The sequence below is a fragment of the Dictyostelium discoideum genome (genome assembly GCF_000004695.1).
Source record: "Dictyostelium discoideum AX4 chromosome 3 chromosome, whole genome shotgun sequence".
In the NCBI taxonomy this organism is placed as follows: Eukaryota; Evosea; class Eumycetozoa; order Dictyosteliales; family Dictyosteliaceae; genus Dictyostelium; species Dictyostelium discoideum.
This window is the reverse complement of record NC_007089.4, coordinates 3,830,556-3,848,055: the sequence shown is the minus strand read 5'-3', so window position 1 is coordinate 3,848,055 and position 17,500 is coordinate 3,830,556. Positions and strand designations below refer to the sequence as shown.

The following is a 17,500-nucleotide window of genomic DNA, read 5'->3' as shown; positions in this document are numbered from 1 at the left end:
ATGTTGCTGCAGTGATTTTAGCGAAAATGTACGAATTGTGACGACCATCATATCCAATTACTATACCTTTACTCTTTGATTGTTCAATTGTTTCAATGACATATTCGCATAATCCTTGACTTGCTTGTGTAACTGTTAAATCATTCATACATGAGAAACCTGCTCTCATAGCTCCTCTTAAACCTGCTGTACCAAATTGAATTCTTTCTTCTAATCTAACTAATAACTCTTTTTCATTGTTATTCTCTTTTAATTGTTCAATTTCCTTTCTTGTAATTTCATTTTTATCCCATTTTAACCATTGATTAATTAAATTATTAATTTTATCTGTCATTTTTTTTTTTTTAAAAATAATAATAAATATATATAAAAAATTTGTAGTTGATTTAAAAAAAAAAAAAAAAAAAATTAAAAAATAAAAAATTAAAAAAAAAAAAATGCAATTGAAAAAAAATCAAAAAAAAAAAATCAAAAAAAAATTAAATTAAATTAATAAAAAAAAAAAAAATTAAATTTCAAAAAAAATAAAATCCATTATTGGGAATTTCAATGAAAAAAACCAATGGAATGTTTTCATTTTTATTTTTATTATTTTTTTTTTTAATTTAGTCAATAATTACATATTCTAAAATGAATTTCTAGGTTAAAATAAGGAATGAATAAATATATCTTTTGATTTTTAATTGAACAAAACTTTATTTAAAATCCTAACTTAATTATTAAAGAAAAAAAAAAAATAAAAAAAAAAAAAAAGTGATTTTTGAATTTTTAAATGATTAATTGAAATTGGAAAAAAAAAAATAATCATTGAAAAAGAAAAAGAAAAATTAAAAGAAATTATAAAAAAAGAAATTTTTAAAATCTGAATGATTAAATTAATTATATTGAAAAAAAAAAAAAAAAGTAATTAATCTCTTTTTTTTTTTTTAAAAAAAACACATTTATAGAAATTATTTTGTTATTATAAATTTAAATAATTAAAAAAAAGATAAATATTAAAAAATCCCACATTTATTAATTTTGTCTAATAATCTAGCAAGGACTTCAAAAATTGAGAATTTTGAATATTTGCTAAATTGGAGGGTGGAGGGTGGGTGTACCCTAGTTGTTTATTGAAAATAATGGAAATTCAAAATTTGCTTATTGGGGAGGCACTTTCACGAAAATAAAAAAATAAAAAAATAAAAAATTAATTATTATTATAATTTTTAATTTTTTTAATTTTTTTTTTAATTTTTTTTTTATTTTATATCCCTGGTCTCTGAAATTTATTTTTAAAATTTATGTTTTTTTTAATTATTTTTATTATCCTCCCTAAAGGATAAAAATAAACATTTTACATAATTTCATAATTATTTATAAATAATTAAATAAATAAATAATTTGGTAAAAAAAAAAAAAAAAAATATAAAAAATAAATAATAAAAAAAAAAAAAAAAAAAAATAAATACATAAAAAAAAAAAAAAAATAATCTCTGTTTTGTCCAACCATACACAAAAAAAAAAAGATTTTTTTCTCGTCCGCAATTCAAAGGTTCGTTAAAAATATAAAGAGGTGAAAAATAAAAAAAAAAAAAATTGAAAAATAAAAAATTGAAAAATAAAAAAAAAAAAAATTTTTTTTCCACCCCAACAAATCTAAATCAAAAAACAACAAAAAAAAACTTTTTTTTTTTTTTATAAATAGTTTTTTCTTTCATAAAAAAAAAAAAAAAAAAAAAAAAAAAAAAAAAAAAAAACAATACTAATAATAATTATAATAATAATAATAAAAATAATAACAAAATAATAAAAAAAAAAAAAAAAAAAAAAAAAAATTTTTAGAGATAATTTTCATAACTTTGGTATTTTCAAATATTAAATTTTTTGTAAATTTTTTTTTTATTTTTATTTCCAAAACAAAAATAAAAATAAAAAAAAAAAAAAAAAAAAAAAACACATAGTAAAAAAAATGGAACCAATTAATAAAGATAATAATAATAATAATAAATATAATAATATATATAATAATAATAATATAACAACACCACCATTTAAAATGAATTCAATAGGGTATTGTAGTAATAAAAATAATGAATTAATATTACCAAATGATTTGGAGCAAGTTGAAAAATTAGAAAATAATAGTTTTATTGGTAACAATTTTCAAGATGAAGAATTGTTAGAATTAAAATCGATTTATTTAGAGAGTTTAGGATTATTGGAAATCTTTGAAAATGAATTAATTGATACGGAATGGAAATTTATAAGTAAAGAAGAATCTGATATTAGTGTTTGGTCAAAACCATTTCAAAATCCAAGATATGATAGTGTAGTTGGTAGTTCATTATTATCAAGAAACCAAATTATAGATTGTGATCCAGAGGTTGCAGTAACCTATGTATCAGATTGGTTAGCTAGATTTAGTTGGGATCGTTATTTAGATCGTTTCGAAATAGTTTATTACTTTACAACCAATGATAAACAAAAAGCTCAAAAATTAAATATACCTTATTCAAAATATGATATTCTATTACTTCACATGTATACAAATATGTCATTATTTATTAAATCTAGAGATTGTGTTATTTTACAGTATGCTTATTATTATTAAAAATATATTACCACACTCCCCCTCCCCCCATTTTATTAATTTATTATTTTTTTATTTTTTTAAAAAAAAAAAGAATTACAGGACCACACCCAAGTAGAAAAGGATCATATTTTACAGTTTCAAGAGATTATAATGAATTTAAAGGATGTGTTAAATCAAAGGAATATATTAGAGGTGGATTACCAATATTTGGATATATTTTTGAACCAATTGTATCATATGATTTAGATGGAGTAAAGAGTAATGGTAGTTTTTCAACACATATTTGTTCATATGATTTTGGAAATGAAGGCAGATCATTCTCTGATTATTTATTAATGCCAGTTGTACCGAAAATATCATTGATGAATTTAGTTTACAAGATTAAATTCATTAGAAATAAATGTCAACATCAAAAAACCATAGAGAATTATAAGAGTAATTCATTGACTTATATACCAAATGGTATAAATGTTGAACAGGGTACAGGTAAGCATGGAATTAAATTTCAAGAGAAATCACGTGAAGAATGGATTCATTTCTTTAAAGATCTCGATGAGAAATCTCAATGGAATAGTCTACCAAGTAAACATAACAACATTTGTGTATTCTACGACCGTCACACCTCCACCAGTCCATTACTAATTAAAACAAAATATCAAGTTTCATTCGACCCAATTTTAATTGGTTGTTTTATGTTTGAAGAAGATTTTCAATGGGATCCATTCATTTATCATATGGTATTGGAAGATAAAATTACAATATTAAAAGGTGGTGGTCCAATCATCTCAAGTAAATTTAAATTTAATATACCCTTTTTCAATATTAGAAGTACATTACAAAATGGTGCAAACACAAGTGGTTATTTCTTATTAGAGCAACGTGAAAATGGTGATATCTTTTTTTTTTCATTTGATAATTTAAAATTTAAAAGTGATGAATGTCAATTTACAACTTACTTTTTAATTAATCCTGATAATTGGAGAGATAAAATTAATCCAATTGAATTATCAAAATCAACTAATAATACTTCATCATCTTCATCTTCATCCTCTTCTTCATCATCGTCCTCATTATCCTCCTACTCTAATATACCTGGAAGTGAACGTTCTTTAGATATTTTAATGTTAATTAAATCTTCATTCTCTTCATCAACTTCAAGTAATTCTTCAAATAATCATAAAGATAGATTTGATGATCCAGTTTTAATTAAAGTTATTTATTTATTCTCTGATATTATTGATTTTATTTATTCAAAAGTTTCAAAAGAATCTCAAATACTTGATTCAATTAAACTTTTATCAGTTTCAGATTCAATTGAACAATCACAATCAAATAATATCATTCCATCAATTAATAATCATCATAAATCAAATGATCAATCAAGTTATTATTTTAAACCAATTAATTCTAAAAAAAATTTAAGATCTTCATTAATTTCAAATTTAAATAATAATAATAATAATAATAATAATAATAATAAAAATAAAAATAATAATAATAATAATAATAATAATAATAATAATAATAATAATAATAATAATAATAATAATAATAACAATAACAATAATAATTCCTCTTCTTTTGTTTCTAGAAGTAGTAGTACAAATATATTACCATCTACATCATTACAATCTTTAAATTCTTCTTCTACGCAACCACTTAATAAAATTAATTCTTCAATTACAAATCTTTCACAAACAATAACAACATCATCAACTATTTCTTCAAATTCATTTTTGCAAGACAATAAAGATAATAATAGTATTAATAATAATATTAATAATAGTAATAGTAATAGTAATAGTAATAATAATAATAATGTAAATAAAACAATAATCACTACATCAACAATAACCAATTCATCAATAACTTCTTCAATTGAAATACCGAAAAATTCATTCAATGTTGAAAATGATATCAACAATGATGAACTTGAAGAACAATATAAAAAATCTAAAAAAACTAGAAATTGTACAGGCGAACCAAATATCAATTTTATAAATAATACCACTAATAATAATAGTAATAATAGTAATAATAGTAATAATAGTAATAATAGTAATAATAATAATAATAACATTGTAAATAGAGATATTAATATTAGTGAATATATAAATAAAAATGATAAAATAATAGATAATAATAAAACCGAAATAATTAATTTAAAAAAACAACAGAAAAATTTAGAATCATTGAATAAATTAAAAATTCAATTTCCAATAACCACCACTACAACAACTACAACAACTACGACTACAACAACTACAACAACATCATCACCATCATCATCAATATTACCATTACCAAGAAATATTAAATTATCAACAGAATCATTTACAGAATCATCAAATGAATCACCTAATGAATCACCAGTTGGTTCACTTTCAGGATCACCACCTAAAAATATTAAAATATTAAAGAATAGAGCATCAAGTAATCAACTTTTATTACCACCATTTATACCATCAATAATTAGTGAAAGAGTTCAATTCTTTTCAAATAATTATGAAAAACAAACTGAACGTGATGATATATTGGATGGTTTGGTTAATTTATTCTATTTACCACATGAAATCATTATGACGATATTATCCTATCTTGATCATAGAGCATTATGTAAAGTATCAAGAACTTGTAAATATATGAAACAAATGTCAGAATCTGATATCCTATGGTACCGTTTATATTTTAATATCTTTGGTGAATCTAAATTGGATAGTCATTATAATAATGGTAAAAACAATGACCAATTAAGACATCTTTGGGATAGTTTTGTTAAAACTCAATTTCAATTCTCTTCAACCGATTTAAATTTCGATAATCCCTCATTGACATTCTTTCTAAGTAGAGAGACAAATTATGAAACAATAGATCAACAATGGAAGAAGAACTTTTTCTTAAAGATTAGAATGGAGGTACTGTGGCAAATTAGTAAACTATATGGTCAACCAAAGAATACAGGTCCCTCCATCAATGGTCTAACACCAAGTGTGCCAACTAGTGTTAGAATTTCGTTGATGTCAATTGCGTCCTATCGTATCTCACCATCACAATTCGCAATGATACCCAATAATGGCGAGGGTACAATCACCTCAATTCATTTGGATGGTGAGAAAAGTTATTCAGGTTTCAGCACTGGTGAGGCGTATGTAATAGATTTCGCAGATTCAAGTCGTTTTAATCCACAAAGATTCGATTACATCCCAAAGGAACCATCTTGCTCAGTTCATATGTGGACAAGTGATTCTTTGGTTTATTCAGGTTTAAAGAATAAAACACTCATTGAATTCCATCCAGATAATATTTCAAATACCAGAGAAATTAAATTAATCAATCCGAAAATTACTACCCCTCAACTTTGGGATGTCTCCTCAATATCTTCCAATTTCACTGGTAGCAATGTGGTTCTCCATTATGAAGGTAATGAAGATTCTTCCGAATTCGATGACTACGATACAATAGTTGATGTTTTCAATGCTAGCACTGGTGAATTGTTAACCTCAATTCAACAAGACGATAGAATCACCGCCATCAATACTCATACCAATAGGGTTGCCGTTGGTTGTTCAAGAGGTCCAATCAATTTATGGGATTTAAATACTGGTAAAAAAGTTATCTCTTTCCTTGGTCATACTGATGAAATCTATTCTTGTAAAGTATTACCAAAAGAAGATATCGTTGTTGCTTCAAGTAAAGATGGTACACTCAGATTCTTTGATGAAAGAACTGGTCCATTCTATATTAAAAGAATAGTCGATACAATTCATGTTAAATCTTTTGATGTTGAACCAAAGAAAATCCTATGTGGAGGTGGTTCAAGAATTTCTTATTGGGATCCACGTAATTTAACTCAATCCATTGGTGAACTATATGGTCGTCCAAATTCTGAAATTACAAAAATTCAACTTTCTCAATTTAATGTTGGTGCTTTATTTTCTCATGGTAGTTCAAATTTATGGAAATTTAATCTTTAATTAATCAATTTTAAATAAAAAAAAAACAAAGACAAAAACAAACCAAATAATAAATATTGCGATTATTTATAAATTAAACATGTTTTTATTTTATTTTATTTATTTTATTTATTTTAATTAATTTCATTTGATTTTGGATAACTTGTTTGAGTACCATGTCTTGTTACACTAATTGAAGCTACTTTTGAAGCAGATTCAATTGAATCTTTTAATGGTTTATTTTCAGTTACAAGATAATGAGCAAAACTACCAATAAAACTATCACCAGCACCTGAAGTATCAACAACTTTAACTTTTTCTTTTAATTCAATATGACAGTTTTTATTGTTTTCCTTACTTACTAATAATTGTCCATTTCCACCTAATGTTACAATAATATTTTCAAAATTTTCAAATTTTTTAATTAAATTATCACACATTTCCATTAATTGATTAATATTAAAATCTTTTTCATTATTATTATTATTATTAAAAGTTGAATTATATAATCCAATTAATTCAATTTCATTTACAATTAATATATCAACAAATTTAAACATTTCCAAAATTAATGGATCATTGTTTATTGGTGTTAAATTTAACATTGTTTTACATTTCTAAATTTTTAAAAATAATAAATAAATTAGTATGATATAAATTATTTAATTATTTCCAAATAAAAAAAAAAAAAAAAAAGAAAAAAGAAATAGTTGGAAATACAATATACATTTGATTCTTTTGCAATTTTTAAAGCATGTAATGTAACATTTAATGAAACTTCTAATTGACATAAAAGGAGTGAAGAATTTTGAATTTGTGATTTGGCATTATCAACATCTTTTTCATTTAATAAATCATTTGAACCACCAATAATAATGATATTATTATCACCATTTTTATCAACTATAATTGTAGCACATCCTGATGGAACATTTGATACAACTGATACAAATTCACAATTTATATTTTTATCTTTAAAATTTTTTAATGTATTACTATTATTATTATTATTATTATTATTATTATTATTATTATTATTATTATTATTATTATTATTATTATTATTATTATTATTATTATTATTATTATTATTATTATTATTATTATTATTATTATTGTTATTATTATTATTATTATTATTTTTTTTTTTTTTTTTAATTGTTTTAGTATATAAAACATATGTATGCATTACTAGTGTTTTTTTTTTTTTATTTTTTTTTTTTTTTTTGGTATTTTTGGGAAATATTTAAAAAACTTACACACCAGAAGGATCATCACCTAATTTAGTTATGAGTGTACAATTTGAACCTAATAATGATGCTTGAACAGCTTGATTTGCAGCCTTACCACCATATGAAACTTTTAAATCTGTACCTTTAATTGTTTCACCAACTCTTGGCATTTTATCAACATAAATAAATGTATCCCAATTAGATGCACCAACAACTGTAATATTATTTTCCATTTTCTTTTTTTTTTTTTTTTTTTTTTTTAAATTTATAAAATAAATGAAGATTTATAGATTGTGACTTTTTATTTTGGATTGTAATCACTGATTGGGGAACTGATCGTAGTAAAAAAAAAAAAAAAAAAATTGATAAAAACATTAAAACACTTGAAAAAAAAAAAAAAAAACAAAAAAATAATTTAATTTTTTTTTTCATCAAAAATTTTATTTTTAAACGTAGGTACCAGTCAAATGTTAAATAAAAGAAAGATTTATCAATAATATTATGGTTAATGTCAATTATTAGAGATTAGAGATTATCAATCAACTTTTATCTAAACCTTTTTAATTGTTAGAGTTTGATTTTTATTTAAGAATATAAAAAAAAAGGTAAGTAATAAAAAAAAAAAAAAAAAAAAAAAAAAAATTATAAAAAAAAAAACAATTTTAATCTAACTTTATTATTATTTTTTTATAGAGTAATTTTACCAAATAAAAATGGGTTAAATTCAATTATAATCTAGATAATATAATATATGAATCAATACCAATCAAATGATAGAGAAAGGAAAGATTTATCTATGCACTATATCATAAAGAAAGGTTGATCATCATTATTTCTAAACAAATAAAATGAATCAATTCTAATCAAAAGTCAGAGAAAGGAAAGATTTATCTATGCACTATGGCATTTTGAAAAGAAGATGATATCATTTATTAATATAAAAATAATTTGAAATCAAAAAACTAAAAATAAATTAAAATAACTAAAAATAATTTATAAAAAAGCTCCAATAAAATATATTTTTTTTTCATTTATTATTTTTTAGAATCGACTTTTTTTTTATTTTGAGGAACAACTAGAATTGAATTAATTAAAAAATAAAAAAAGATTCAATGGTTACATTCATTTTTTTTATATTTTATATCGTTTCGTGTATTTATGGGTGTTCTATTTTTTTATACTAAATTCTTTTTAAAATTAAATTAAATAAAATTAAATCGTTGTTAAGTAAAAAAAAAAAAAAGGAAAATAAATAAAAAATAAATATCAAATTGGTTTTTTTTTTTTTTTTTTTTTTATTTTTTTTATTTTTTTTTTTTTTCATTTTTTGTGAAATTAAAAAAAAAGAAAAAAACAATGAAAATATTAAATAATAATATAATTAAATATAAAAAACAAAGAAATACAATAATCAAAGTTGCAATTATTTGTAAATTAATTATTTGGATTTATTGTTTAATAGTATCACAACAATTAGAAAATTTCGATAGTTCAACATCAATAAATGCATTATCACCATTAAAGGAACCAAATGACTCCTCTTTAATTTTAAATGACGAAAAATCATCAATATCAAATTTAAAAGATCATTCAAATACATCACCAATTGTAAATTTCCTTATTAAAAGAATTTTTGTTAAATGGGATAGTATCTATTTCATTAGAATCGCTGAATTTGGTTATGAACATGAACAAAATCATGCATTTTTTCCTTTATTCCCTTTATTAATGAATATTGTTGGAAAAGGTAATTTTTTCTTATTATAAAAACAATAACTATACCTATATAAGTACAAAATTAAATAATTCTAATTTACTAATATTTTTATTATTATTATTATTATTAGCTTTAAATAGTTTTTCATTTATTCATTCACTATCATTTAGTGATTGTATTATAGTATCAGGTTTTATTATTAGTAATTTATCATTTGTTTTATCAGCAGTTCAATTATTAAAGTAAATATTAAAACTATTATAATAATAATAATAAATAATAATTAATAATAAATATTAAAATTAATTTTTTTTTTTTTTTTTTTTTTTTTTTTTTTTTTTTTTTTTTTTTTTAATGATATTATTACTTTCAAAAAAAATAAATAAATAGATTAGGATATATTATATTTAATAATAGTGAATTTGCATTCACAGCAACATTATTATATTGTATTAATCCAGCAGGAGTATTTACAACAGCAGTTTATACAGAGAATTTATTTAATTTAATGATATTTAGTGGATTAGTACAAGTATTTGGTGGTGATTATTATTTATTAGAAATGAATGGTAGAGAATTAGGTACACATTCAATGCCATTATCAAGAAAGATTTGGTGTACAACTTTGGCAAGTTTATTTTTCTCTTTGGCAACTGCAACAAGATCAAATGGTATATTAATGTGTGGTTTCATAATTTATACTTACTATTCAAGTTATATAACTCATATGGCAAGATTAATTCTTAGATTTTTACATTCAACTAAAACCTATAAGAAAACTTATTTGTTGAAACCTTCAAATTCAATGGATAAATTACCACTTGTAAATAGTGCTTTCGATAATTCAACACTATCAAAAGATTTATTATTATATCCATTATTAATAATAATTCAATCATTAATTATAATTTTACCATATATTATTTTTCAATATTATGGTTATTCAAGATTTTGTAATAATAATAATAATAACAACTTTGAATTAATTAAAAATGGTGATTGGCCAAGACCATGGTGTGGTAGTGGTGATACAAGTGGATTATTTAAATATCCAAATTTATATGGATTTGTTCAAAATCATTATTGGAATCAAGGATTTTTTAATTATTATACAGTTAGTCAAATTCCAAACTTTTTATTTGCAACACCAATGGTATTATTATCGGTTGGTTCAATTTTAAGTTATTTAAGATATTTTATAAATCAACCAAATCAAATGATTTATTCAACTTTTAAAAGTAGATCAAAGAATATAACAATTGATACAACTTCACAATTGGCTTCAATTGGTCATACAAGTGATACTTTCTCTGTTGTTTACTATAGTCCACATTTATTACCATTCATTGTTTATCTATCATTTTTAACAATTTTCTCTGTAACTTTTATGCATGTTCAAGTTATTACAAGATTTTTCATTCATTCACCTTTAATATTTTGGTTCTGTGCTAAATTCTTTATGAATAAAATTCCTGAAGTTCCAACTTCTTCACCAAGAATGTCTGATTCTAGTAGTAATAATAATGATAATAATAATAATAAAAATAATAATAATAATAATAATAATAATAATAATAATAATAATAATAATAATAATAATAATAATAATAATAATAATAATAATAATAGTAATAATAATAATAATAATACTGGTATAAAGAAAAAAGAAGAATCAAAATTAACATCAAAATCTTGCAAAAAAGAAAGAGTTGAAAGAATTTTAATTTTATCTTATTTTATACTTTATAATGTTTTAGGTTCTGTTTTATTTACTAATTTTTATCCATGGACATAAATAGTTAAAAAATTAAAAATAAAAAATATTAAATTAATTAATTTAAAAAATAAAAAAAAAACAAAAAAAAAAAAACAAAACCTTTTTTGGACCTAATAATTTGCTGGATGTTTTTCAGATATTTTTTATTTCCTTTTAAAAAAAATTAAAAAATAAAAAAAAAATAAAAATTAAAAAAAAAAAAAAAAAAACAAAAACTAAAAAATGAAAAAAAGAAATGCATTTCTTTTCATAACATTGTGAAATTAACAAAAGAAAAACAAAATGAATAAAACATTAAATATATTATTCAATAATAAAAATTTTAAAGTTGTAAATCCTGCTAATATAAAATTTATAAATAATAATAATTATTATACATCACCAATCAATAAATATATAAATAATAATAATTTCATTTTTAATAAATCACCAGAATCCTCAATCAACAAATTTTATAGTACAACAAGTACACAAAACGGTTGTGGTAATAATAGTAATTGTAGTTCAACTTGTGGTAGTAACAACAATAATAATAATAATAATAATAATAGTAGTGGTAGTAACCATGGTAGTGAACTTTTAAAAAAAATAAAAGCAAGTCCATGTTGGTCATGTAATGAACATATTGAAAAGAAAAAGATATTTTGCCCAATGTGTAATAAAGTTCAACAAATGGATGATAGTATTGATATATTTTATCTATTTGATATGTATGTATTTATTCTATTACACTTTCTAAATCTTTTTCTTTTTTTTTTTTGGTATTAATTTTTTTTTTTTTTTTTTTTTTTTTTTTTAAAAAGTAAACCATCATTTCGTGTAGATTTAAAAGATTTATCACATAGATTTAAAAAGTTACAAAAACAATTACATCCAGATTTATTTGAACAAAGTGATAGTCAAAAAGAGAAGAATATATCAAAAGAGATTACAACATCTTTAAATACAGCACATAACATATTGAAATCACCATTTTTAAGAGCAGAATACATTTTAAATCAAAAGGGATTAGATTTATCATCAGTAGGTGATGTTGACCCAGAAGTTTTAATGGAGGTTTTAGAGGTTAGAGAAGCAATTGATGAAGGTACCGAAGAGGATATTACAAAGATTGCACATGAAAATCGTCAAAAGATTAATGATGTAGTTGAAAAATTAGAAAACGAATTTCAAAATAAAAATTATCAAGAAGCTTTAAAACAAACTGTTTATTTACGTTATTTAACAAGAATTCAAGAAGAAGTTCATAATAGATTAGATACTCATATTTAAATAAAAAATTAAAAACTAAAAACTAAAAAAAAAAAAAAAAAAAAAAATCCTTTTTCTCATATTCAATATTTGTATCCAATTTATAATTTGGATTTACACACACACACACACACATATATATGTCATTTATTTAGTTTAACTTTTTTTTTTTTTATTTTTTTTATTTTTTTTTTTATTTTTGAAATTAATTATGTATTTTATGGACATTTCTTTTCAACTAATGGACGACCAAATTCTTCCCATTCAGATTTTGACATCCACATTTGTTGAAAAGTACCTAATGAACCAAGAACAGAACCACCAATCCAAACTGAATTCTTTTTTTCAGTTTGATTTGCAACGATTTTTGGTTTATTATAAGAGATTTCAGAAATGTCTCTAACTAATCTTTCTTGGAAACCTGCAAATAATGTATTACCACCAGTTATAATTAAATTACTTATTAATTCTTTACGAATATCTGTATCACTTTTCTCTAATGATTCTATAATCATTCTTCCTAATCCTTGATATTGTGGTTGTTGAACAACTGATGATGTTGTTGTATTCTCACCATTGCTATTATTATTATTGTTATTTAAAATTTGTTCATTCAATGGTGTTGGATTAAATAATAATTCAGGAATTTGAAATCTATCTGAACCAATCTCTAATAAATTACCATCTGGCAATTCATATGGTACTTGTGCTATATTTATACTATTAAATTATTAATGTTTATATTAATATTAAAATTATTATTATTATTATTATTTTTGTAGTTTTTAAAATATATATATATATTCTTACTCTTCACCTAAATCCTTTGTATCAGAAACTCTACAAGAAGTTTCTTTTAAATCTCTAATAGTTTCTAATGTAACATATCTTTTATAAGATTCAGTGAGTGTTGGTATATTGTATGGTGTAATACCAAATTCACCAGTTTTAATCTCTACTTTTTTAATTAAATTAATTGGATTGACTGTAATATTTTTACTAGATAAAATTCTATAATATTCTTCTGTTAATCTATTACCTGCTAAATTTGATTTTACAATACCTATTCATTATTATTATTATTTGTATTAATATTAATAAGAATATTAGTTTTATATAATAATAATAATAATAATAATAATAATAATAATAATAATAATAATAATAATAATCCAAATAATAATAATAATAATAATAATAATAATAATAATAATAATAATAATAATAATAATAATAATAATAATAATAATAATAATAATAATAATTTTAATAATTTTACCATTTTTAACAACAAAACCTTCAAATACAGGTGTGACAGAAGTCATACCACCACCAGAATCTAATACTAATGAAGATGCTTTTGAACTTGCAAATGAAGATAAAACAGCATTCTTTGCAATGAATAATGCTGGTGCATGATATTTTTCAAACATAATCTCTGTTACTTTCTCTCTAATTGCTCTTGTATTATATGTTGGTTCTGCTAATAATATTGGATGTTCAATTGGGTTGATATGTAATCTTTCATAGAAAGTATGATTCCAAATTTGTTCCATCGCATCCCAATTTTTAACTGGGTGTTTGTGAAAAAAAAAAAAAAATAATAATAATAATTAAAATTAATATTTTTATAAATTATTATTATTATTGTTATTGTTGTTATTATTATTATTTAATAAATTTTTTATAAAATTTAAAATTTACTTAAACCATCGGATAAAGGATTAATGATCTCCATATGTGGTCTTCTATAAGTGATACCATTTGTACCACAATAATAAGTTCTCTTTGGTTCTGAATCATCTTTTTCACCCATTTCAGAATCACCTGTTCCAACTGTTTCATTCTCGTTTTTATATACAACACCTATATCCTAATAATAAATTATTGAATATTAGCAGATTAGAAAAAAAAAAAAAAAAAAAAAAAAAAAAAAATTAAAAAAATTTAAAAAAAAAACTTACAGTTGGAAATACTGCTTTTGGTGAATCTTCACCAGCATAACCACCTTTTGTTGAAAAGGTTCCAACATCAATAACGATTGCTGATACATCATCACCACTGTACATATTTGATTCTTTTTTTTTTTTTTTTTTTTTGTCTTTGTTTGATTTTCAAAAAAAAAATGAAAACTTTTCAAATTTTCAATTTTCAATTTTTTTTTTTTTTTATTTTTTTACATTTTTATTTTTATTTTTATTTTTATTATTTTTTTTTTTTGTCGAATCTATTTTTAAATAAATCCGTTTTGAAAAAAATTAATTAATGAAATAATAAAAAAAATTAACAATTATTTTTTATTTTTTATTTAACAGCACCAACCAAACATTTTTTTTATTTTTTATTTCACATCATCTTATTTTTAAAGCAATAATAATAAATATTACAACAACAAAAAATTAAATGTTATAATAATAACAATGAAAAAATACTATAGAAACAACAAAGAGAGATGTTAGCATATCGATCAGCAATGCAAATAATCACCATACAATATCAACACCACCGACTCATCAGTAATAGTACAATAAGCAACGGCATCACCGTCATCTTCATTATTTACCAATATGCAATCATCGTTAACACACATCCAACTACATCATTATTAGATAGTCAAACACAACCAATCACTTGTGTCCAAACTACTACAGTTAGCTCATCATGATGTGCTTTAGTCAACCTCAATCAGCAGCAGCTACTGAAGGTGGTTTAATTCAACCAGTTCAACAAAAAATTGTAGCTACAACTCTGGTTTATTTGGTTCAATACCAACAGCTATTCCAAATACAAAGTAGCATCACTGTTAATTAAATGTTTGGTTTAGTATAATGCCAAATTATTTCCATATTTTCCCAATTTATAACAATACCTTGTTTAATTAAACCCCTTTTCAACTGAGCTTCATCACCAACATATGAATCTTTTTCGCCCATACCCACTATTACGCCTGTATGTCTTGGACGACCAACGACCGATGGGAAAACAGCACGTGGAGCATCATCACCTGCAAACCCAGCTTTACACATACCAGAACCATTATCAATAACTATAGGTCTAACATCTTCATCTTTCATTTTATTATATTTTATTATTTAATTGAAGTTTTTGGATTGACAGGAAAAAAAAAACACTTTAATTTTATCATTTTCTTGTGGTAAAAAAAAAAATAAAAAATAAAAAATTCAATTTCACGCTCATAGAAATCATAAAAAAAAAAAATAAAAAATAAAAATAAAAAAAAAATGGTTTGAAAATTTTGATCAATTTCAAATAAAATTAGATAAAATAGCAGAACTTTTTATTTTTAAAATTAATGAAAAAAATAAAATATAAAATAAAAATAAAAATTTAAAGATTTATCACGATATTTAATTTTTTTATTTTTTTTTTTTTTTTGTAATGAATTTGCAATTTTTTTTTTTTGTGGGATCTTTTTTTTGTTCGCGAATGAATCATTAAAAAATAATTATAGTTATGGTTTTTTTTTTTAAAAATAGAAGACTATTCAGAAGATAATCTAAAATTTTTTATTACGTAATTTTAAATTATTAAATTTTTATAACGTCATGGAATATTAAAAATAAGTATAAAAATGATAATTTTTTTTTTTTAAAGTATTATATAAAAAACAAAAAATACAAAAAAACAAATAAATAAATTCAATAAAATAATAATAATAATATAAATTTTTACAATACAAAATTTTTAAAAAATAATAATAATAAAATGATTGAAATTAATAATAAAGTTGACTTCATTTTTTATACAAATGGTACTCCAAATACTTATAAAATTAAATTAATTTTACTCGAATTAGAAAATTCACATGGTATCACTTATGAAAGTAAAACCATCGATATTACAAAAAAAGAAAATTATTCTGATGAGTTTGTAAAAGTAATTAAATTTTATTTAATTTTAATTTTTATTTATTTATTTTAATATTAATAAATTTTTATAAAATATTAGATTAATCCAAATAAAAAAGTTCCAGCAATTGTTGATCAAACTGGAGAAAAACCAATAATAGTTTTCGAATCTGTATCAATTTTAATATATTTAGCACAAAAATATAATACTTTCCTTCCAGATTTTAAAACCAATCCAAAAGAAAATTCTGATGTTATTACATGGTCAGTTTGGCAAGCAGGTATGTTTTTAAATAAATTTGTTTGTTAAAAAAAAAAACAAAGTATAAATTTTTAACAATAACATTTTTTTTTTTTTTTATTTTTTTGTTTTCCAGCCAACCTTGGACCAGCATTTGGACAATTTTTCCATTTTTCATACTTTTCACCAACTGTTCAAGAATATTCTTTACATAGATTTAATAATGAAGCTCAACGTGTTCTTAGATTGTTAGATGATAGATTATCAGTATCACCATATATTGGTGGAAATGAATTTTCAATTGCTGATATTGCAAGTGCCGGATGGTTATTATACTTAAACTTTGTACCATTTTATAATGCAACTAAAGAACGTTTCCCAAATATTTTTAAATGGTTAGATTTAATTGGTCAAAGAGATGCTGTTAAACAAGTTAATCAACAAATTTCTGAAGGATTTAAAAATTTCAGTACAGCTGGAATTCGTGCATTATTTACCAATGATCCTGAATTAATCAATGCTAAAGCTCCAGTTGGTATTGAAAACGTTGTTTTAAAATATGATTAAAAAAACAAACAAATGATCCTTAATTAATCAATACTATAGCTCAAATTGGTATTCAAAATGTTGTTTTAAAATATGATTAAAAAAAAAAAAAAAAAAAAAACTATTAAAATTAATAAAAATAATTTGTTTCCAAATATTCAAAAAAAAAAAAAAAATATAAAAAAAAAGAAAAAAAAAAGATACATTTTAAATTATTAAAAAATGGATTACATCACATTAATATACATATATATTTTTTTTTTTTTTTATTATAAAAATGAGTTTAAATTAAATTAAAAAAATTAAAAAAATAGTTGATCATGTTAAAAATAAAAAAAA

General features: G+C 21.3%; 8 protein-coding genes and 1 pseudogene across 8 annotated transcripts in view; 5 read left to right on the top strand and 4 right to left on the bottom strand.

The window, feature by feature from the left end:
* Window positions 1–334, bottom strand: part of pgmB (hypothetical protein) — a gene marked incomplete at both ends in the record, with an annotated part of 1,812 nt that extends 1,478 nt beyond the window's left edge. The window contains one exon of the mRNA XM_635877.1: window positions 1–334. This exon is cut by the window's left edge and continues 1,478 nt beyond it. Within this exon, the coding sequence (XP_640969.1) occupies window positions 1–334 (334 nt within the window).
* Window positions 335–1,951: 1,617 nt separating this feature from the next.
* Window positions 1,952–6,549, top strand: DDB_G0280895 (WD40 repeat-containing protein; the record flags this gene model as incomplete). The annotated part of the gene is made up of 2 exons (XM_635876.2): window positions 1,952–2,574; window positions 2,667–6,549. 2 exons carry the CDS (start codon window positions 1,952–1,954, stop codon window positions 6,547–6,549), a joined length of 4,506 nt encoding a protein of 1,501 aa, XP_640968.2.
* Window positions 6,550–6,662: 113 nt separating this feature from the next.
* On the bottom strand, window positions 6,663–7,993 carry rbsk (ATP:D-ribose 5-phosphotransferase; the record flags this gene model as incomplete). The annotated part of the gene is made up of 3 exons (XM_635875.2): window positions 6,663–7,145; window positions 7,256–7,523; window positions 7,788–7,993. The coding sequence occupies 3 exons, from the start codon at window positions 7,991–7,993 to the stop codon at window positions 6,663–6,665; spliced, it is 957 nt and encodes a 318-aa protein (XP_640967.2).
* Window positions 7,994–9,116: 1,123 nt separating this feature from the next.
* DDB_G0280891 (phosphatidylinositol glycan, class V) lies at window positions 9,117–11,272 on the top strand (the record flags this gene model as incomplete). Its single annotated transcript, XM_635874.1, has 3 exons — window positions 9,117–9,507; window positions 9,608–9,719; window positions 9,895–11,272. The coding sequence occupies 3 exons, from the start codon at window positions 9,117–9,119 to the stop codon at window positions 11,270–11,272; spliced, it is 1,881 nt and encodes a 626-aa protein (XP_640966.1).
* Window positions 11,273–11,536: 264 nt separating this feature from the next.
* DDB_G0280889 (hypothetical protein) lies at window positions 11,537–12,526 on the top strand (the record flags this gene model as incomplete). The annotated part of the gene is made up of 2 exons (XM_635873.1): window positions 11,537–12,015; window positions 12,058–12,526. The coding sequence occupies 2 exons, from the start codon at window positions 11,537–11,539 to the stop codon at window positions 12,524–12,526; spliced, it is 948 nt and encodes a 315-aa protein (XP_640965.1).
* Window positions 12,527–12,723: 197 nt separating this feature from the next.
* Window positions 12,724–14,574, bottom strand: arpD (actin-like protein 6A; the record flags this gene model as incomplete). Its single annotated transcript, XM_635872.1, has 5 exons — window positions 12,724–13,225; window positions 13,316–13,568; window positions 13,785–14,078; window positions 14,210–14,378; window positions 14,470–14,574. 5 exons carry the CDS (start codon window positions 14,572–14,574, stop codon window positions 12,724–12,726), a joined length of 1,323 nt encoding a protein of 440 aa, XP_640964.1.
* A 383-nt stretch (window positions 14,575–14,957) lies between these two features.
* DDB_G0280885 (hypothetical protein) lies at window positions 14,958–15,170 on the top strand (the record flags this gene model as incomplete). The annotated part of the gene is made up of 1 exon (XM_635871.1): window positions 14,958–15,170. One exon carries the CDS (start codon window positions 14,958–14,960, stop codon window positions 15,168–15,170), a length of 213 nt encoding a protein of 70 aa, XP_640963.1.
* Window positions 15,171–15,312: 142 nt separating this feature from the next.
* Window positions 15,313–15,579, bottom strand: DDB_G0280883 (annotated as a pseudogene; the record flags this gene model as incomplete).
* Window positions 15,580–16,231: 652 nt separating this feature from the next.
* DDB_G0280881 (hypothetical protein) lies at window positions 16,232–17,182 on the top strand (the record flags this gene model as incomplete). The annotated part of the gene is made up of 3 exons (XM_635869.1): window positions 16,232–16,402; window positions 16,475–16,655; window positions 16,752–17,182. 3 exons carry the CDS (start codon window positions 16,232–16,234, stop codon window positions 17,180–17,182), a joined length of 783 nt encoding a protein of 260 aa, XP_640961.1.
* Window positions 17,183–17,500: the final 318 nt, after the last annotated feature.